Genomic DNA, 23,557 nt, shown 5'->3' with positions numbered 1-23,557 from the left:
CAACCTGTGACCTGGGCACACTGGAACGACGCTCTATCCACTAGGCACCTGACCAGGGCTACACTAAAGTGTTTTGTATTTAACTGGGGCAACTTTGGGCCTTTTATTCTACGCTACTGATTTTATTTCTAATTTATGAAATATACTCTCAGTTTTTAATATAATTTATTTTTGTCTTATTTATTTTTTTGTGTGATGGAGACAGAAATAGAAAGAGAGAGGAACAGACAGACAGACAGTAAGAGAGAGAGAAGCATCAATTCTTCATTGCGGCACCTTAATTGTTCACTGACTGCTTTCTCTTATGTGCCTTGACTGGGAAGCTACAGCAGAGCAGAGTGACCCCCTTGCTCAAGCCAGTGACCTTGGGCTTCAAGCCAGCGACCCCAGGCTCAAGCTGATGAGCCTGCACTCAAGCCAGATGACCCCGTACTAAAGCCAGCGACCTCAGGGTTTCGAACTTGGGTCCTCTTTGTCCCAGTCCAATGCTCTATCCACTGCACCACTGCCTGGTCAGGCTGTCATATTTTCTTTTCCACCTTTATTTCCTTCTTTTTTGTCCCTTTTATAATACTATTTAGAACTTCCAAACCACAATTAAATAATAATACTTATCACCATTTTAATTTTGTTTTTAAATTTAAAGAGAATGTCCTTGGGTGTAATTTTATGTATACTAAAAAAATTAAAATGCACACAAAAGTAACACAAGAATGTGATTTAGAGTGGTGCAATATTGGAAATAATCTAAGTGTCAAACAACAAAATTAAGTATTATCTAGGGAAAAATCCAGTTATAAAACTGTGAGAACATGTGAAAAAAATTTAATAGAAAAAATATATCAAAATGTTAACAAATAATTATTCTTAAATATGGAATATTAATGATTTTTGTCTTCTTGGTATTTTTTGAAACTTCTGCCATGCATATCTGCTACTTTTAATATTAATAAAAATGATTTTAAACATTATTACAAGGAAAGTGTTTAGTGTTTTCCCATTAACTATTATTATGCTAGCATTGGGTTGCTATAAAACTGAGATAATGAATTTGCTATGTGCTTGAACACAAAATTCTACCAAAGGCTCTTGATACTATATTATCTCCTGAGTTTAATCAACAGGAAACAAATTTAATATAACTGATAATATAAGTAGATCTCCCTGATATTAGACTAAAGCAGGATGAAAATGGGACAACTTCGTAGCATAATGTCTAAGTTGGCAGCATCTTAATTTCATTTGCACATGGTGACCAATTTTTCCCTTTCCATATTCTAAATAAGGACAGACTCCCTAAGACACACAGCCTGAAGTACTTTAACCCTATAGTCTATAAAGAATAAAACACACTGCTCTCTTTATTACTTACTTTTATTGATTTTAAAGAGAGGAAGGGAGAGAGTGAGAGAGACAGGAACATCAATCTGTTTCTGTATGTGCCTTGACCAGGGATTAAACCAGCAATCTCTGTACTTCGGGACGATGCTCTAATCAACTGAGCTATCCAGCCAGGACCACAGTGCTCCCTTTACTGCTAACAAACTGGATGTCAACCTAGTACTATACAGAGTGTCATTCATAAAAGTCTTTGAGAAACAACACTCAGACTCAATTGTTTCAAAGCATATAAAGTACCTAAGTGAAATGAGTAAGTAGATAAGCACTTTGTTTAAAATGATCATTTTATACAGGAAAAGATAGATAATTTGGGACAAAATACAAAGAACAAAAATAACCACATATGCCTTTATGGACTGAGTAGTAAGAAAAATTAATAGTTGCATAATCATCAGCACCTTTGAAATTAATGCTCAAATAGATAATAGCAATCATATTCTCCAAAAGAGGATTTACCTTTGGAGAAAGAAATCCTACTAATATGCTGGATATAATATGAAAAAAGTAGTTTTAGAGGAAAAGAAATCACCACGAAAAGTAGTTCTTCAGATATGCAATATAATAAATTTATGCAATTAGCATAACTAGTGAAGATTTCTTACCTTCACTAGTTATGCTAATGACAGACTTAGGGCTCCCAAGTGCTAGCAGGAAATACTAGCTTAATGGCTGGAAAACATAGATCACTTTGAAATAACTAAAATGAAACACGGTAGCAACTATTTGCAAGTAAACCAGATTAACAAGGTTACACATTGTTTCATTTATTTTTACTGACACAGTACCCTTGGGAGAGCTATCAAGAGCTACCTCTTATTCCACAACAATCTTAGGACACTAAGAACATAAACAGACCAGTCAGCACACTTCTCATTTTCTCTAGTCCTTAGAATCGAGCCAACTCTCCCAGTAAATAAGGTCATATCCTGTAGAAATGCTTCAAATTTCTAATAGGTACTCCCCTTCTATAGTTTCTAGTCTACATTGTTTTAGGAAATAATGCTTGTTGAAATTATATACTATGTTATAAGAGTTGCTCTAATTAAAAGTAAATTTTGTATTAGCAATGAAAAATTCTAAAATTAAGACAGACCAACAGGATTGTGTTTTTCCATCACTGTCACTGGCTTCAAGTCTTACATGACTATTTACCTCCACTTTGGGATTCAATAAAATCAAAAAGTATGTCCCCATATTTTTTGATGGGGTATTACTTACTACTACTATATTATGTAACACTCTATCAAAATGGAAAGTACACAAAAGTAAACTCTGATAACATTACAAAGTAAAATTCTAAAAACAATCTGCCAGATAGCACCTTCATTTTCTCTCTATAATTAATTGCTTACCTAGTTTTATTAAGAATTCTTGTTCCAAGTCGTGTACCTGCCTGATGGATTCTTCCAGAGAATTACAGAGTTTGAGCTTTGGTCTTAGCAGTTCTAGTGTGTCACTGATCATGTAATCTATGTCAATAGGAAATGGATGATCTTTTGTCCAAACCTCCAAACTTTTCTTCCACCAAACATAACGCTGATAACAAATAAAAAATAAATTTAGCTATAAGATATTCATAACAAAAATATTTTAAAATAATAATCTGTATGTGATATCACTTAGTTATAATAACTAAGTTAAAAAGTTGTACAAAACAGCTACCATTTTTATTAATGGTCAACAGCAATAATCCTAATTCCAATTATTTCCCTCTGTCTAGTTTCTAAGCCATTTGGTGACTTGAATCTAAACATTATTTTATTATAATTGTCATAATCTTGTTAAAAGAACAAATTATAAATAAAATACCAAATGAATTTCCAGGTAGTAAAACAAGTCTGAAAACCCACTCCCAAACAGGGTTTAAATATTAAATTTTACAAAAACAACTAGATCCTCAAAGCCATAGTTTTGATAAATGCTCATTATTTTCCCTATGCTACTTACTCTGATTTTTAAAAAGGTCAATTAAAGTATCTGAAGTTATGGTTTTTTAACATATAAAAGTCATTAATCAACAATCATTTACTGAACACCTGTTGTGTATATGTCACTGTTTAGAGATTTTCCCTCTCTTCTCTTATCCTGGCTCCCTTTTTTTTTATACTCATAATTTATAAGTTAACATTAACTAAAGAGCACAAGCCAAGAATTTACTTGTATATAAACAGGTATTCCTCTGGATGCTTCACTCTTCTTCCCCAGTTTGTTCAAGGTCCCTTGCTACTCAAAAGTGTGGACCTCAACTGGGAGCTTGTTAGAAATGCAGACTCTTAGTTCCCCATCCTAGACCAACAGAATCATAATTTGCAATTTAACACTATCCCCAGGTGATGTGTATGTACATTAAAGTTTAGAAGCACTGCTATGGTTCTTTCTACCTGGCCTTCCAATACATAACTGTTTGCTATGTGTTCTGGGCAAAACACACTGATCTCATCCACAGGCCTCACTTCTTACTCCTATTCTCCTAGGTTTATTACCTTTCGCCCAGGTTTATTATCCCTGCTGCATATTTCTGCCTGTTAATCAGTGTGGAAAATGCTTTTGCCTCTTTCTGCTCTTGGGAAGTTTGGGATAGCTTCCTTTCTCTCCACTTAGGATGTCAGATTGAATGCTAATAAGGATTCTCTTCTCAGAGAGATTCTACTTTAGGATGCTGATAATGATGGCTAACAAACTTTGCAGCAAAACTCTGGTTTTCAGTACAGGCAGTCTCCAACCTAAGACAGTCCTTAGAGACAACAGGAAATCTGATTCTCAATGTGCAATCCTCCTCCCTATGGTAGGAGAAAGTTAACAAACTGCTCTTCCCAAAGAGTATTTACCTCCACTTAACACCAGCCACTATGTGGATGCATTTTTGATGCCTCCAGTTACAAATTTATTTTCATCACTGGATGAATAAAAACAACACTAACACTAGTGATCACATAGAACTGAATAGTACCATTGGTACTTTATTTCAGTAACATCTGGACAATTCAATTGTGAGCTGTTCCTCCTCATCAGTATTTACAATATTTTATAGGAAATAGTGATTGGGTTCTGAACAACCAATCTACAAAGTTAACTTTTGGACACCAACTTTATACAAGTTGTAGAAATGTCTCTGTATTTGTATATGATTTATTGTATTGATTTGAGAGAAAGAGAGAGAGAGAGAGAAGGAGAGATAAAGGGAGACAGAGAGACAGGAACATCGATCTGCTCCTATATGGGCCCCGACCAGGAATGGAACCGGCAAGCTCTGCACTTTGGGACAATGCTCAAGCTATCTGGCCAGGACTTGTATCTGAATTTCATTTATACTATACTTATCCTAAATCAGAAGCCTACATAAGTAACTAAAATTAAGATATGGAAAGCACAACCCAAGAGTATACCAATGAATGAACAAATATTTCTTCCTGTGTTAAAAATAACATATTTTCTCCAGAGTAAGTGTTTTACTTTAAAGAAAGATCGTTTAGAAACCAAGAATTTTAGATGTAAAACCAGAAGACAGATAAGTGAGAATGTATATGTAAAAATCACAAGTAATTTAATTCATATTACTGTACTAAATTCATAAATTACTATACCAAATACTATAATTAATAAATTACTATACAAATTCATAAAGTATACCAAAATAATTCCTAAAATTAACAATCAACCATAAAAGTTACAAGGCAAAAAAAAAAAAAAAAAAGTTACAAGGCAATCAGAATGTTTACATGCTAAAATTCATCAAAATTTTAAATTCTCTATAGCATCCATGCAGGAAGAATAAATCAAATCTAGTCTAATTATGAACATATGTTCATATGATATATGAATGCTAATGTTTCTGCTTGGATACTTTTTTAACAGAAGCAATTTATTAAATGATGCCAGTCTGCATTTTTCAACTTATATACCTGAAAATATACAAGGAAGCAATCAAGTTTTCGTTTACTGGAACCTCTGTCAAAGTACTGGCCACAGGTATCCAAAATAGTGCACACTAGCCTAATTCTGAAAAGGTGCTCAGGAGGATCCAGTGAACTTGGAGAGCCATCAGGATTAACACCAAATGAAGTAAAAGAATAAAGAGTTCTAAAAATAACAGCTGATTCCACCATTCGGTAATTATAAAGTTCCCCTAAGAACTTCGCACTGCTGATACGTCTCTGATTAAATTTAGGTTGATTAACCTAAAAGAAAAACAAAAAGAGATTTGCATTAAAGAATAATAATGAGTTAAAAAGTGGTGAAATTCCCCCGTCATTGACAATATCAATTACTAAAAGAACACTGAATAGAGAAAAAATAATGGGTTCTTTTCCTTCTTTTCTAATAAGGTGGTCACTTGTATACTTTTTCTCCTTCTAGAAAATGGCTATCTATAAAATGTTTTAATTAAAAATAACATTAAATATTAAATTTAGTATTAAGCTATTATTAAATGAATTGACAGTCCATAAAACAAGATGCAATTCGCCCCACATAACCTATTTTCTCTATAATCCATGAATTAAGAAAACAATAAGCCCACAGAAAGGGATCTGCTTAGAGTCTTATTAAATGATTACCAATTTTCCTAATTAATAAATTTATAATCCTATATCATGAGTCCCAATAGTAACCCAGAAACAATAAAAATGTACTATCTCCTTCCAAAATAAGCTTAACTGGACTTGAGACAGAGGTAAAATAAACCCCAGTATTAGCTTGAGAGAAGCCTAGGAAATCTAGTACCTTAGGGTTTAGTAAGAAACCACTAATTCTAAAGAAGTAATAGTAAACAAAACCATATGGGGAAAGGAAGGTCTTCAAATTATTATTTTTCAATAACAGGATTTAAAAGTTGTTTAAATTTCCCCAAAACTCCAATTTGACAACTTTAAAGAGGGTCCTTGTTACCTCCATTCCTAATCGAATATCTTCTAACACTCCATCCACAACATGGATTCCAACATCTTCTTGGTAGAGCACTAGTCCTGCTAAAAGGTTGGCCACACAGTGAATACTATTATATTTCACATTCCAGATGTTTATCATACAACAAATAACATAGTCTTTCACTTCTTGGTCCTGCCAGGGCAACTTTCGCATCTGTCTCAAAACCTTCACAAAAAGAATTTTAAGACAAAAAAAAAAAAAAAAGAATTTTAAGTTAGTAAGTCAAGCACATAATAGTAGTCCAATATACCCAATAATATAAAAATTTTATTATGATCATGCAGATAAAGAACTTTTGAAATAGGAAATACTTTAGAGATCTTCTTCTATCAGTTTTTGTACTTTATAAATTAAACATGAAAATTTTCTAATTATTGGAAAAATGTATTTATATTTTTCCTACATCTTTCCATAATGCTCCCAAATTTCCTAGAGTTTCTAGGTCTTCAATCAAGCTAAGAATATACACTTATATACGAAGACCTCTGAAAAAAATATTCAACGCTTACAAAGAATAATGTTTTCTCGCCCTGGCCGGTTGGCTCAGCGGTAGAGCGTCGGCCTAGCGTGCGCAGGACCCGGGTTCGATTCCCGGCCAGGGCACACAGGAGAAGCGCCCATTTGCTTCTCCACCCCTCCGCTGCGCTTTCCTCTCTGTCTCTCTCTTCCCCTCCCGCAGCCAAGGCTCCACTGGAGCAGAGATGGCCCGGGCGCTGGGGATGGCTCTGTGGCCTCTGCCTCAGGCGCTAGAGTGGCTCTGGTCGCAACATGGCGACGCCCAGGATGGGCAGAGCATCGCCCCTTGGTGGGCAGAGCGTCGCCCCTGGTGGGCGTGCCGGGTGGATCCCGGTCGGGCGCATGCGGGAGTCTGTCTGACTGTCTCTCCCTGTTTCCAGCTTCAGAAAAATGAAAAAAAAAAAAAAAAAAAAAAAAAAAAAAAGAATAATGTTTTCTCCTGTGCGTTACTTATGTAAATAACCTTAGACACTTCTTTTAAGAAATCAAAAATTTCCAATATATAAATAAACCCAAGGTGAACTGGTTAAAAGATCACTTAAGATGGAAAACACAGCATCAAGACTGACATTACACAGTGTCCTGTTTCCCCGTGTGTAAAAGGGGGGATAATAAAAGCACTTCAGTTTGAGTGAAGAATTAGACAAGTAAAAACATGTAAAGCATGTAGGAGAGTCTCTGGCACATTGTAAGTACCCCATAAAAGTTAGCTATTACTATTTCAAAAATTCTGCTAATGAGATAATCAGTACAGCTCTACCTAAAAAGTTCTCTCCATTTTTCGTATGGTGGGGGAAAAGGCTCTTCTGGCAGACCGCAAAGTATTCCTTCATCTCTACACCCACAATCCACCTTTTAAGCACTAAATATGTTCTCATATGAGCTTTACTGGAAATTATAATGTCTCAACTGCATAAATAGTCTATATTTTTAAAACTTTTAGTCAATTCTAAACAGCTGTCAAAATCCTTGCTGTTTTAAACTACTATTTTTCTGACTTTCTGAAAGCTGGTTTCAATTTATAAAGCCACATTATCATTCTTATTACCCTTTATACCACCCATATATTAATTACTCCATGCCTTTTATCCTCCCCATAAGTTTTCTCTGTCCAGAGTTAATTTATTATTTTCTTAAAAATAAAAAAGTTCTACACTGTATGGTTTCAACTTTTAGAATTAACCAAGAGATGTTTTGTTCAACACATCTTACTTAAAAGTGAAGTTTCTAACAAGGTAACTACAGTACCTAAGATCACAGATTTGTGGTTCTTCAGTTTTTCTGGAAAGTGACCCCTGCCAAGAATCTAAAGAAAACTACAGACCTTCTCTCCAGAAAAATACAGACAGCCCCAGAATTCAAAATTATGAAATTTCAGAAGGCCATGGGCCTCCAAAAGCCCATTCAAGGTTAAGATCTCAAGCAAAATATTTAAAGACAAATTCATTACAGAATACCAGAGACAAAGTAAGTTTCAAATATATATACACTATCAAAATTCAAGTTGGAGGAATTACCATTTTAGTAAGAGTAAGAAGTTATTATCATAACAGAAAAACAAAACATATATCCCCCATATATTATGTATCATCATGAGAATCCATTACTTCTTAGGATGACTTGTATAGAGTCGATCATAATGGCTCCTAAACTTCACTGCTGGCACTTTAATAGCTCTGCTTCAAATTCTCCATTTATAAAATGTTAATAATGTAAGATACTTGCATTCCTTATCTATACTTTGTGGGGCACTGAAGCAATTTGTAAACAAACTGATCTACAATAGGAAAACTATTATATATGTCCCTGACTTAAAACAATTTCATGCACAGGCTAGAAGTGCACTGCTTTGCAATCTATTATCATTAGGATGAAAAAGAATTAATTTAGTTGAATATTACATAACTATTTCAAATCTCAAGTTGACCATTATTCCATGCTTCCATTAAGATTTACCTTCTCAGTGGTAACCTTAGATAGATCTTTGTACAAAAGTTTCCGGACATATTCCTGAAGAGGTGGACGTTTCTTTTTCACTGTTTTTTCAGCTGGAGGTGGGTTGCAGTAGTAATATGCATTCTCCACCATTGTGACATATCTTGCATCAAGATGCATTGCTTGTTTCTTTCTCATCATTTGTTCCTAAAATAAAAACTCTGCATTGGTCAAAATACTTTAATTTTAAGGTTCCTTTATGCCTAAAAAAACTTCTATTTGGATAAGGTTTCAAGAGAAAGGGCTAGAAAAAAAATCACTAGGTATTTCTAAGAGTGTGCAAGCACAGTAATTATTATACCACTAATCATTTGTTTAGAACTAAGTAACTGCTTGGTCATAGGCCTTGCCAATAAAACTCAGAGAATTTTGCTACAAATGTTACTCTGCCAAACTACATGACTCTAAGTACAACAAGGTTCATATATATGAGTGACTGAAATTGAAGACCAAAAATATGAATAAAGGGGTGACTCTGGCTGTTCCCCATACAACTGAGAAAAAATTTACTCTCAGAGCTTGTGCCATTCAATACTGTACCAGATAAATCTGACCTATCTCTAAAGCAGGGGTCAGGAACCTTTTTGGCTGAGAGAGCCATGAACGCCACATATTTTAAAATGTAATTCTGGGCCTGACCTGTGGTGGCGCAGTGGGATAAAGCGTCGCCCTGGAAATGCTGAGGTCGCCGGTTCGAAACCCTGGCTTGCCTGGTCAAGGCACATATGGGAGTTGATGCTTTCAGCTCCTCCCCCCTTCTCTCTCTCTGTCTCTCCTCTCTCTCTCTCCCTCTCCTCTCTAAAATGAATAAATTAAAAAAAAATGTAATTCTGTGAGAGCCATACAACGACCTGTGAACCATGAACATGAGCGGTAGGAAATGAATGAATTGTAATACGTGGGAATGTTTTATATTTTTAACGTTATTATTTTTTTTATTAAAGATTTGTCGGCCCTGGCCGGTTGGCTCAGCGGTAGAGCGTCGGCCTAGCGTGCGGAGGACCCGGGTTCGATTCCGGCCAGGGCACACAGGAGAAGCGCCCATTTGCTTCTCCACCCCTCCGCCGCACTTTCCTCTGTCTCTCTCGTCCCCTTCTGCAGCCAAGGCTCCACTGGAGCAAAGATGGCCCGGGCGCTGGGGTTGGCTCTGTGGCCTCTGCCCCAGGCGCTAGAGTGGCTCTGGTCGCAACATGGCGACGCCCAGGATGGGCAGAGCATCGCCCCCTGGTGGGCAGAGTGTCGCCCCTGGTGGGCGTGCCGGGTGGATCCCGGTCGGGCGCATGCGGGAGTCTGTCTGACTGTCTCTCCCTGTTTCCAGCTTCAGAAAAATGAAAAAAAAAAAAAAAAAGATTTGTCTGCGAGCCAGATGGAGCCATCAAAAGAGCCACATCTGACTCGCAAGCCATAGGTTCCCGACCCCTGCTCTAAAGACAATACAAAAAACCCCCTCGGCCCTGGCCAGTTGGCTCAGTGGTAGAGCGTCGGCCTGGCATGCAGAAGTCCCGGGTTCGATTCCTGGCCAGGGCATACAGGAGAAGCACCCATCTGCTTCTCCACCCCTCCCCCTCTCCTTCCTCTCTGTCTCTCTCTTCCCCTCCTGCAGTGAGGCTCCATTGGAGCAAAGATGGCCCAGGCGCTGGGGATGGCTCCTTGGCCTCTGCCCCAGGCGCTAGAGTGGCTCTGGTCGCAGCAGAGCATCGCCCCCTGGTGGGCAGAGCGTTGCCCCCTGGTGGATGTGCCGGGTGGATCCCGGTCGGGCGCATGCGGGAGTCTGTCTGACTGTCTCTCCCCGTTTCCAGCTTCAGAAAAATACAAAAAACAAAACAAAACAAAAAAAACCCAAGGTCTTATATGGTGTCCAGGGGCCTCAGCATCAACTCAGAGAAGGTGACTAAAAACCACGGATCTAGTCAATCATCATCTAAGCTTTAACCTTTCTCAAGCTGACATTTGGATGAGGTAATTCTTTGCTGTGGGAGAATGAGGGCTTTCCTGGGCATTTTATGATGTTTTATGTTAACTTTGACCTCTACCCACTAGATACCAGCTGAGAATCACCGCCTAGCTGAAGATCTTCAAATAGCACTCCTAATTCTTAAAACAGCATCATACTAAACATTAAGATTACTGAATTTATTTAGTCATTCAACAAACATTTTACTTGGCACTTACTATGTGCTACGCACTATTTCAGGTGCTGGAACTCACTAGTGAATAAGAAAGACATGATTCCTACGTAACAGTCAGACATAGGAAGACAAAATAAACAAGTCAACAAATAAACTAGCAATCTTTTAAATCAGTGGTAATCAACCTGGTCCCTACCGCCCACTAGTAGGCATTCCAGATTCCATGGTGGGTGGTAGCAGAGCAACCAAAGTATAAATAAAAAGATAGATTTAACTATAGTAAGTTGTTTTATAAAGATTTATTCTGCCAAACTTAGCAAATATCTGACATAAAATACTTGGTAAGTAATTATTATTATATGCTTTAACTTGCTGTAACTCTGCTTTATAAATTTTATAAAGTAAAGTTACTTCCCTACTTTATAAATCACCATTACTGTGGAATCGGTGGGTGGTTAGAAATTTTTACTACTAACAGATACAAAAGTGGGCGGTAGGTATAAAAAGGTTGACTACCACGGTTTTAAATAATAATTGTGATCAGTGGTATAAAGGAAAATAATAAGGCACTAAGAGAGTCACAAGGATCCTACTTTAGGTAGGGTGGATAAGGGATAGCCTCCTAAGAAAGTGGTATCTAAGTTATGATCAGAAAGACAAGGAAAGATTGACAAAAGCCCTGGGGAGAGCATTCACTGCAGAAGAGCAGAGGCTTGAGGAGAGTTATATGTTACAGAAACTAAAGGAAGGCCAGGTGATCACAGGAAATTGCATGAGATGAGATTTAAGTGTGAGGAGAACTAGGTAATACCAGACTCTGCAGACATGGTAAAAACTTTGGGTTTTAAGTGTGTAGGCAAACTGCTGGTAAAGCACTCAGGGCTCTTGATTCATCTAGTATGTTGCCTGCCTCTCCAGTCGTATTTGTAGCTGCTTGATACAATGTGTCTTCCTTCTCTGCCTTTCAGATTCAGATTAGTCTTGAATATAAACACGATTCTTCCAGGAAATGTTTCCTGACATACTCAGACTAGTTAAGTGTCTAGATTAACTTCTATCTACATCCATAATACCCTAGGCTTACCCATATTATTAATGCCTTTCCCACCATGTATTCCAATTGCCTATTTACTCTTCTGACTTATTAAGATTCCATGAAAGCATAGACTATCTCTTTCATCTTTACATCCCAAGGGTTTGACATAAGAGTTTGTACTTGGTGAATAATATAAAGCTGTTAAGGAAGGTATTTACTAACTCATCGGTCTGGCTCAAGTACCTCTCCTTGAGCTCATAATATTCTCTTCATACCTCTATTAAAGCACTTAGCAACACTGTATTAGAATTAGCTAGATGTGGACCACTTTGAGGATGGCAACTATATCTCATTCTTTGTACCATTCCTCTTAAGCAGCTATAATATGCCTGATATATAAAACTTACAAAAATATTAAATGATAAATAAACAAGGCTCCTATCCAGACAACAAGAAAATCAATGATAAAGGCTAGCTTCTTTTGCTACTATGCAAGAGAATAAATGATGGACTGAACCAAGAATCCAGACAGGCAGAAAGGACTTTGCTTTTCAACAACGCAATGTTCATCCATACCACCACAATTAGTATATATTTTCCATCATAAAAAATACTGAGAATTCAATGCTGTAAATAAAAAGTGGGCATTAAAAACTAAACTTTCCTAGCATCTCTATTAATTTTTTATTTAATTAAATTTATTGTGGTAACATTGGTTAATATCATTATACTGTATAAGTTTCAACTAATACATTTTTCTATGCAATGTCTCATTTAGCCTTAGCAATATGAACCAAAGAGGAGGAAGAGTTTTCTCTTTGTTACAGTAACAATCTGAACTTGAAATAGCTATTATATGTTTAATGTGATATAAACAAGGAGAAAAATCAATTCCGTTTGATGGCTTTCACATTAATATTTCCCTTTAGGAGAAATAAATTCTCACATTTTCTTCATTTTTAGATATCACTGGCAGAGTATACAGGCCCACAACTGGATTCTAAAAAAAAAATAACATATCTAGAAAAAATAGTACAATCACGACTTGTAACAACACTGATGACAGAGTATGCCCAGGAACTCCTAAACCAGAGAGATCTCTTGAACATGAACACCAACCCCTACTCCTCTCCACCAAAGGCTATAAGCAAAATGCATGGATATTTTCAATAAGCATAACAACTTAATTGCTTAATAAACTTGATGGTCATTTCAGCATCCTAACTAATTTAAGAAATAACTTCTTTTTCATTTCAAAATTTAATTTTGTATGTTTTTATAATTTATGTGCTTATGACACATCAACCTAATGCAATAGAAAGAGTACCTGCTCATTTGCATCATGTCAAAAGTTATTTTTTGGTTAAATTTAATCCCCCTTTAAAACATTGTTAACTTAACGGCAGCCAAGTAAGAAAAATTCCAACAGCTCTCCAGGAATGGCAGCTCATATGTATGGGATGTTCTAGTTGAGGCAGAAATATTCATATTTATATGGCAGAGCAAGATAGCAGGCATTGATCAATGTTTATAACCCTGAAGTAACTCAAGAACCTCAAGCTCTTGCTAGGATTCTCAAGCCCTTACCAAAAGTACACTGGTCCTCAGGTGCGATTCTGGAGATCTGAAAAGAAATCTTCCACATGTTTCCAGTAGGGTGCATGCCATTTCAATATGGTGATGAGAAAAGTCTGATAGAAGCATCTGTAATAACAATCATAATAAAAAAAACCACAAGGACACTACTTCAATCCTATTAGAGAAAAAAAATATTGTACTTCTAATGTGTGTAACAACTTAAAAAATGTCAGTATAAAAAACAAAAGCTGGTCTGTTTAGTTTAACGATCTTCATTGCTAGGCATCTTTTGTGTTTTGCCATAAAAATTTTATTTAAAATCTTCAATATATTTAATGTCTTTCGTTTTAGATAGCTATATGGAAATTAATATCAAAGCCCTTTCTAAATGTATTACTAAATGCCACATATTTAAACTCATCACATACATAACTAACATTTTCTAAATGATTGTTTTGGTTTAAATAACACTTACTTTTATAATTCTGACCACAAAAAAACTTACTGTATGAATTTTAAAACAACAAATCACCACAACATTTTTTCAAGAGTTTATTTATTGATTTTACAGAGAAAGAAGAGGAAAGGGATCAAGAAGTATCAAGTCATAGTTGCTTCACTTTAGTTGTTCACTGATTGCTTATATTTGCCTTAAATGGGCAAGCCCAGGGTTTTGAACCGGCAACCTCAGCATTCAAGGTCAATGCTCTACCCACTGAGCCACCATAGGCCAGGCCATCACCATAATATTTTAGTAATACTTAGCCTCCCAATCTTTTTCTATCTATATTTTCTGAACCAAAATAGGTTCAGACATATCATATTATTTAATATCTTGGGAGTTTTTTTGAGCAGGGAACAGCAACATGACTATTTTTCATGTCCTTATTTATCCTACTATGGCATGTTTAAAAGGTACAGAATACTGTATAATATAAACTATACTGCCTGACCTGTGGTGGCGCAGTGGATAAAGCGCCGACCTGGAAATGCTGAGGTCGCTGGTTCAAAACCCTGGGCTTGCCTGGTCAAGGCACATATGGGAGTTGATGCTTCCAGCTCTTCCCCCCCTTCTCTCCCTCTGTCTCTCCTCTCTCTCTGTATCTCCCTCTCCTCTCTAAAATGAATAAAATAAAAAAAAAAGAAACTTTAAAACCAAAATATAAACTATACTAAAACTTAATTGATTCTTGGCCCTGGCTGGTAGGCTCAATGGATAATGTGCGCCCCAGCATGCAGACAGCCCAGGTTCGTTCCCTGGACAGGGCACACGTGAGAAGTGATCATCTGCTTCTTTCCCCTTCCTCTCCTCCTTCTCTCTCTCTTCCCCTTTCGCAGCCAGTGGCTAGGCTGGTCCAAGCATTGGCCTCAGGCACTAAGGATAGCTCGGTTGATTCAAGCAATGGGGGTTGCCAAGTAGATCCCGGTCAGGGTGCATGTGAGAGTCTGTCCCTCTATCTCCCCTCCTCTCTCTCAAAACAAACCAAAAACCCAAAAACAAAAACAAAACTTAATTCTTATTTATTAGATATTCAAATTACTAATAATTTCTTGCTTTTATAAATAATGGTGTTGTAATAAACATTCATACAGATAAATCTGTCCACACATTTATGATTATTTCCTTAAAACAAATTTCTAGAAATGAAATTTTGTGTCAAAACTATGTATCATCCCTATATAATTTTTAATAATTAGTCCAAAGATATATTAATATGTTAAAATTATTCCTTTCAATTATAGCATTGATAAAACGTTCACAATCCCTCTTAAAATGCTCTCGAGTTTCCCTAAATGTACTTTGCATTGTCCTGAGATGCTCCAAGGAGACTTAGAAAACTTACCCCCTTGAATATTTACAATGACTATTAATTAGTATTTTAAACATTCTTAATAAATCATGAAGTAAATAAGTTTAACTCAGGGTTTTCCAAATGTATTTTAATCCACGAGATCCACTTTAGTGTGATATATCTAGTAATATCACAAGGAAATCAATTTGATAAAAAATATTGTTAGTAAGATCAATTCCAAATGTAGAATTATTTCATCTATGCTGCATCAACTTTACCATATACAATTAGTTACTGATTTCTAGTTCAAATTCCACTGTGGACAGAAAACATAATCTGAGTAACTTCACTCTTCTCTGATTTGCTGAGACTTTACGGTTGATTTTTGTAAATGGTCCCTGTCCATTTGAAGAGACTACAAATTCTGATTCTGTTTGGTAGAGTGCCAACTCAAGATTTTTAACTGTGTTGTTCAATTCTGTACATACAGTACTTACTAATTTTGTCTACCTTTCCTTTCAGCTATTGAAAGGCATTTTCAAGTCCCTCACTATGGTTGTGGATTTGTTTCTTTCTCTTTTCCTTGTCAATTTTTGCCATATATATATATATATATATATATATATATATATATATAACATTTTTATTTTTATTTATTTACTTTTTTTGAGAGAGGCAGGACGAGAGAGACAGTAACATGAAAAGCTGCTCCTGTATGTGCCCTGACTGAGGAATCAAACCAGCAACCTCTTCGCTCTGGAAAAATGCTCTACCCAACCAAGTTATCCGGCCTGGTTTTTTTGTTGTTGATGTTTTTGAAGTGAGAGGTGGGGAGGCAGAGACAGACTCCCACATGCACCCTTAAAGGGATCCACTTGGCAAGCCCCTATCAGGCAACAATCTGCCCAGCCGGGCCACAGCTCCATTGCTTGGCAACCCAACTATTTTAGTGCCTGAGGCCAAGGCCATGGAGCTATCCTCAGTGCCGGAGGCCAATTGTGCTGAAACCATTAGAGCCATGGCTGAGGGAGTGGAAGAGAGAAACAGAAAGAGAAAGAAAAGTGGGAGAGGAGTGAAGAAGCAGAAGGTTGCTTCTCCTGTGCGCCCTGACCAGGAATCAAACCTGAAACTTCCACAAACCAGGCCAATGCCCTACTGCTGAGCTTACTGGCCAGGGCAACTATTTTAATCTTTTTTTTTAAGAAACAGAAAAGCCCTGGCCGGTGGCTCACTGAATAGAGCATTGGCCTGGTGTATGGACATCCTGGGTTCAATTCCCAGTCAAGGCACACATAAGACACGACCATATTCTTCTCCCCCACCCTTCTCTCCCTTTGTCCCTTCCTGCAGCCAGTGGATCAACTGGTTGAAGCATGGATCCTGGGGGCTGAGAATAGCTCTGTTGGAGCACATCATCCTCAGGTGCTAAAATAGCTCCATACTTAAGCATCAGTCCCAGATGGGGTTGCTGGGTGGATCCCGGTCAGGGCACATGAGGGAGTCTGACTATCTTCCCTCTTCTCACCTTCAAAAAAGAATAAATAAATAAATAAATAAATAAATAGCCTGACCAGGCGGTGGTGCAGTGGATGGAGCATTGGACTGGGAGGTGGAGGACTCAGGTTCAAGACCCTGAGGTCACCAGCAAGGCTCACCAGCTTGAACCCAAGGTCACTGGCTAGAGCAAGGGGTCACTCAGTCTGCTGTAGCCCCCCACCCCCCCGCGGTCAAGGCACATATGAGAAATCAATCAATGAACAACTAAGGAACCACAACGAAGAATTGATGTTTCTCATCTCTCTCCTTTCCTGTCTGTCCCTATCTGCCCCTCTCTCTGACTCTGTCTCTCCCCCCCCCACACACACACACAAAAACAGAGAGAAGAAGGGAGAGAGAGAAAAGGGGGGGGGAGGGAATCATTCATTTGTTTGTTCCAATCAGTTGTGCATTCACTGATCACTTCTTGTGTGCCCTGACTGGGGATCAAACACGCAACCTTGTCATTTCTGGACAATGCTCTTAATTGACGGAGCTAACCGGCCACGGCCACTTTATATATTTTGAAGCTACATTATTGAATGCATACTGATTCAGGAAGTAACACTTTCCTGTTAAAATAACCTCTTTATCACTATCAAGTAACTTATTTCTTTTTTCTTATTTTTTTCTTTAGAAAATTAAACTTAACAGGGTGACCCTGATGAATAAGATACATAGGTTTCAGGTTCATGCCTTAAAGTCTACTTTGATAATAATGCAGCCAGCTGTCTTTTGACTTTATCTCCATGGATATTTCCTCCCTCTTTTTACTTTAGGCTTTCTGATCTTTATACAGGGCTGGACAAAAGTAGGGTTACAGGTGTACAAATAAGTACTACAATAATTAATAAATAATACAATATAAATTATTGTTACATGTAAACCTACTTTTGCCCAACACTGTATTTAAAGGTATGTCTCTTATAGGCAGCACTTAGGGTGTTGTTTTAATCAAGTCTTCTATTCCTAAGGCTTTTATTTGATGTATTTAGTCCTTTTATATATATTTCATGTAATTACTGTCACAGTTGTATTTTGTATCTATCATCTTACTATTTGTTTTCTATTTTGCTCAATTGTTTAATCTTCCTTTTTACTCCCTTCTTGCCTTCCTTTATGTTAATTAAATATTTCTTAATTATTTCATTTTCTCTAGTATTTGTAATTAAAACTTTAAATTCGTTTATTAAAAATAATTCAAAATAATTCAGCACTAACCTTTAAACAATGTAGTGTATCATTTTTTGTGAACATCTTAAACTTAGTTAGTTCTCCAATAAAACGAACAGTTTTGTTCTTTGTTTCAATATTGATCTGGTCCTTTTTTCGTACCTACAAATTAAAAGAAACACTGCTTAATTAACATTTTGAAATCTCTGTGATTTGTTATTTTAAGATTGAATTCACTCCAAATATTTTAAATAAATTTGATATTCAAACTGTTTTAAGTTAAGGCAAAAACAAGTTCTGTACAACACCAGTGCCAGGACGTGCTTTGCAAAACAGTGCCATGCTCAAATAATTTGAGGAAATAATGCATTTTATCAGACTTAAAGAAGATCTCAAAATAAGAAATCTGTTTAACTTAAATTTAATTCAATTTTTCTCAAATTTATTTGGCAATATAAATCCTCCTTTTGAAATGCTAACAATAACTAGTTAATATCCGATTATATTAATATTATAAGGAACATACTTTAGGAGATGCTGCTTTAAAAAATAATGAATGCCAAAAGCTCACTTAAGCAAAAATATTATTATGGCTCAGTTAGTGCGTTAGTATAATGACAAACTTTATATTGTATTTTATTATAAATTCATTATAATGAAATTCCCAATATAATAACTATCCTTCTTCATCATCAGTCCAAAGTCATATATCCAAGTTCAAGTCTGTTGTATATATAACCCCCTACTTAGACACATACTTCAAGAAATACTGAATACCACAAAATCCAATTACAACAGTACAATGTGAACACACACCTCAAGATAAATGTAACTGAATTTAACCTCAGAATAATATTTCATCAGAAAACCAAACCTACAGTCCTGAAACCTTTTATCTGACCAATAAGGACAATACTGTGGTGGTGCCTTGAACTAGTTTGGTGTTTTTTACTTTTTCGGAAGACTATCCTGCTGGTTCAAAACCCTAGGCTTGCCTGGTCAAGGCACATGTGGCAGTTGATACTTCCTGCTTCTCCCCCCTTCTCTCTCTCTCTCTCTCTCTCTCTCCCCCCCCCACCCTCTCTAAAATGAGTAAATAAAAAAAAAACTTTAAAAAAATACTATCCTATATTTGTTCCATGTTAACATTCTAAAGGAAACAATAGCTGTTACAGTTCTGATTTAACAGCTAAGACAACAACAAAAGAACACAAATCTATCAAATAACTTGCCTAAGGATCAGTACTAAAATCCCAGTCTTCTGTTACTTGAGAATTCCATTAAAACAGAATGTGCTGGAATTCAAAACAAGGCCTAACCTGGACAGGAGCTGGACAATTAATGATAATCATTTATATAAATATACTAGACTTCTACATACACTGCTAACACAAATGGAATTTATCACCTTTATTTTAAGGACCTACTTTCTGTAGCATGCATAGATAGGTATTTAGACATCTTAGATCTGGGATAATTTTTAAATAAAACTGTTTACTCATTTAAAAAAGTTAGACCTCACTATAATGGTATTTAACTAAAGCATCAATAAAACTGCATCAATTAAAAATAAAATCACAAAAATTCAACTTACAGAACTTTATTTTAATCATCTCATTTAGGCATTCAAATAGCTTTGGATTAGAGATAAAAGGGAAAAATATAACTAACTAGACTGCACTTTCTAATATTAAAATTACCCAAAGAAACTTGACTGTTTTAGCCCTAAAATTTAGAAAACAGTACAGTCTTCATAAAGACCCTTTCAGGCCCTGACTGGTTGGCTCAGTGGTAGAGTGTCGGTCCCATATGTGGATGTCCCATGTTTGATTCCCGGTCAGGGCACATAGAAGTAACCATCTGCTTCTCCACCCTCCCCCTTCCCTTCTTTCTCTCTCTGTCTTTCTCTGTCTCTCTCTCTCCCCTTCCTGCAGCCATGGCTCTATTGGTTCAAGCACATCAGCCCCAGCTGCTGAGGACTGCTCCATGGAGCCTCCACCTCAGGTGCTAAAAGTAGCTTGGTTGTGAGCAAGGCCCAAGATGTGCAGAGGATCAGCTCCAGATAGGGATTGCCTGGTGGAGTCTAGTGGAGGTGCATGCGGGAGTCTTTCTATCTCTCCTCCTCTCACTTAGAAAAGAGGAAAAGAAAAAAGAAAAAAAAAAGGCCCTTTCATAAATGTTTGATAAGCACTGCATATAAAAAGCTCCTCTTGCCTAACCTGTGGTGGCGCAGTGGATAAAGCGTCGACCTGGAAACTGGCAAGAGGTCGCCAGTTTAAAACCCTGGGCCTGCCTGGTCAAGACACATATGGGAGTTGATGCTTCTTGTTCCCCCCCCCCTCTCTCTCCTCTCTCTAAAATGAATTTTTAAAAAGTTTTTAAAAAAAAAAGCTCCTTTTGGCCCTGGCCGGTTTGCTCAGTGGTAGAGTACTGGTGTGGCATGTGGGTGTCCTGGGTTCGATTCCCTGTCAGGGGACACAGGAGAGGCGCCTATCTGCTTCTCTATCCCTCCTCTCTCTCACTTCTCTGTCTCTCTCTCTCTCAATTCCTCCTGCAGCCCTGGCTCAATTGAGCAAACTGGCCCCAGGCACTGAGGATGGCTCCATGGCCTCTGCCTCTAGCACTAAGAAGAGTTCGGTTGCTGAGCAATACAGCAACACCCCAGATGGGAGGAGCAATTGCCCCCTAGTGGGCTTAACAGGTGGATCCAGTCAGGGTACTTACCTCTCCTCCTTTTACTTAATTTAAAAAAAAAAAAAGCTCCTCTTATTTTGTGAACTCCTAGGGTAGATTAAGAATGTGGATCTGGCCTGACCTGTGGTGGCGCAATGGATAAAGCGTTGACCTGGAATGCTGAGGTTGCCGGTTCAAAACCCTGGGCTTGCCTGGTCAAGGCACATATGGGAGTTGATGCTTCCTGCTCCTCTCCTCCTTCTCTCTTTCTCTCTCTCTTTCTGTCTCTCTTCTCTAAAATGAATAAATTTAAAAAAAAATGTGTACCTAGACCAGATTTGCTGAGTTTAAATCCCAGCTCTATCCTTTACTAGCTGTTACTTAAACCCTATGCCTCAATTCCCTCATCTGTACAATGGAATTAATAAAAGTAACATGCCTCATAGGGATGATATAAGTCTTACATGAATTGGTATATATACATAAAACACATGCAACAGTTACCCATAGGGACCAGGAAGAGTCCAAAAAATATTAGTTACTTTAATTTTATTTATCTTTGTATATTTATATCACAATACATGGACACCAAAAAAATGTTTGTTTAGTAAACAAATAAATAAAAATGTTTAATGTTTATATATGTGTTGCAGTAACAAAAGAACAAGATCTATGGTCAGAATGTCTGAGCCCTTATGATCATTTTGTGTCATTTTTTTAAAAAGTATTTGATCTTGGATAATTCACACGAACTCCCTGAAACCTGCTGGCTCACTTGGTAAAATAAGGATAAAAATAAGGATGATGGTGATAGTGGTAATGATTATACCTATAATTCACTTGATACTAAGCAAGTAATATACAAAACAAAAGATTATACAACCTTTCAAATGATGTTTAAGAAGTATTTCAAATGAGATTGTTGAATACTTCTGTGCATGAGAAGTAATTAATGAATGGAAAATTGTATATATAATACGAATCCATCCATGGAAAACTACAGAGGATTAAAGGTAAAGAAAATATACTAAAATATTACCAAGGTTTACTTTTAAGTGATGAAATTATGGATTTTCCCCATCTTCCCACTTTGTATGTTCTATATTTTCTAAATCATCTACACTGAGCATGTGTTCATTTTAGAGTTAAAGCAATATAGAACGACAAGATAACCTGGACTTGTTATCTTTGAATATATGTATCCTGATTTATTGATGTCGCCCCATTAAAAAAAATAAAATTATTTAAAATTAAAAAAAAATTTAAAAAAAGAAACAAAAAAATGTGTTAAGTAGCCCTGGCTAGTTTGCTCAGTGTACAGAGTGTCAGCCTGATATGAGGATATCCTGGGTTTGATTCCCAGTAAAGGCACACATGAGAAGCGACCATTTGCTTTTACTTCCCCTCTCTCTCCCCCTTCACTCTCTCTTCCCCTCTCGTAGCCAGTGGCTTGACTGATTTGAACATTGGCCCTGAGAGGTGAGGATGGCTCAGTTGATCTGAACGTTGGCCACAGACGGGGGTTTCCAGGTGGATCCTAGTTTGGGTACATGCAGAAGTTTGTCTATCTCTCCTCCTCTCACTTAAAACAAACAAACAAAAGAACATGTGTGTAAGGAAGTATGTAAAAAATGGCATACTGAAGCTAAATGTTTAGTGGCAGTAGGGCTGGGAAATATACATACATGGTTTTTTTTGTTGTTTTTTTCTGAAGCTGGAAACGGGAGAGACAGTCAGACAGACTCCCGCATGCGCCCGACCGGGATCCACCCAGCACATCCACCAGGGGGCGACGCTCTGCCCACCAGGGGGCGATGCTCTGCCCCTCCGGGGCGTCGCTCTGTTGTGACCAGAGCCGCTCTAGCGCCTGGGGCAGAGGCCAAGGAGCCATCCCCAGCGCCCGGGCCATCTTTGCTCCAGTGGAGCCTTGACTGCGGGAGGGGAAGAGAGAGACAGAGAGGAAGGAGAGGGGGAGGGGTGGAGAAGCAGATGGGTGCTTCTCCTGTGTGCCCTGGCCGGGAATCGAACCTGGGACTTCTGCATGCCAGGCCGACGCTCTACCACTGAACCAACCAGCCAGGGTCCGGAAGCAAAGTCTTAACGAATTGAGAAAGCTCTCTACATACATGTTTTTAAAAATCTCCTTGGGTGATTCTGGAAGCACAAACTCTTAACTGCTGTGGAGTATCATACAATTTTAAGTATTACTGAGCATTACATCTTTCAAAACATGTAACATAGTGTATTCTCCACAATTACTCTTCAACATTAATGAGGTTAAGGAGGTACAATCTAACATGACAAAATTATAAAAATTTTCAAGTATTAGAAATAAATTAGCTCATTGCCTCATTTTCAGATGAAAAAAACTGAACATTTTCCAAAAGACTGTCACTTATTAAAGAAACAAACTTATTCTGAATCCTCATTCAATATTTTTCAGTTTCATTTGTTGACTCCTTTTGATCAAAAAGGAGTCAAACACTTCTGCAAAAGTAAATACAGTGAATTACCAACGTATACTTTCTGTTTTAAAGTCAATAATGTGTTGTAAGATTTTACTTGTATAATCAATAATCATTAGCAAAAATGGTGCTTATAGCTCATTTATTAATGGCAACTGAAACTGAGATTAACTGAATAAATTCATATGCATTATTTAAATAAACACTTCAAATATGTGAACATATAAAAAGTAAGAATTTCCAAGACCTATCATTCATTATTCTCCTATAGAAAGAACCCCCCTGGCCTGGCCCTGGTGGGTAGCTCAGTGGATAGAGCATGAGCCCAGCACATGG

General features: G+C 37.2%; 1 protein-coding gene across 4 annotated transcripts in view; it reads right to left on the bottom strand.

The window, feature by feature from the left end:
- The window catches only part of UPF2 (UPF2 regulator of nonsense mediated mRNA decay), a 141,311-nt gene that overhangs the window by 39,767 nt on the left and 77,987 nt on the right, over positions 1 to 23,557 (bottom strand). For all 4 annotated transcript variants that reach the window (XM_066279355.1, XM_066279354.1, XM_066279351.1 and 1 more), the window contains exons 10-15: positions 18,132 to 18,245; positions 13,591 to 13,707; positions 8,800 to 8,985; positions 6,289 to 6,492; positions 5,304 to 5,579; positions 2,754 to 2,937 (exon numbers count right to left, since the gene is read on the bottom strand). In XM_066279355.1, the coding sequence (XP_066135452.1) occupies positions 2,754 to 2,937; positions 5,304 to 5,579; positions 6,289 to 6,492; positions 8,800 to 8,985; positions 13,591 to 13,707; positions 18,132 to 18,245 (1,081 nt within the window). The remainder of the gene's footprint in view (positions 1 to 2,753; positions 2,938 to 5,303; positions 5,580 to 6,288; positions 6,493 to 8,799; positions 8,986 to 13,590; positions 13,708 to 18,131; positions 18,246 to 23,557) is intronic.

The sequence above is a fragment of the Saccopteryx bilineata genome, chromosome 5 (assembly GCF_036850765.1).
Source record: "Saccopteryx bilineata isolate mSacBil1 chromosome 5, mSacBil1_pri_phased_curated, whole genome shotgun sequence".
NCBI lineage: Eukaryota > Metazoa > Chordata > Mammalia > Chiroptera > Emballonuridae > Saccopteryx > Saccopteryx bilineata.
This window is presented reverse-complemented; position numbering and strand designations above follow the sequence as displayed.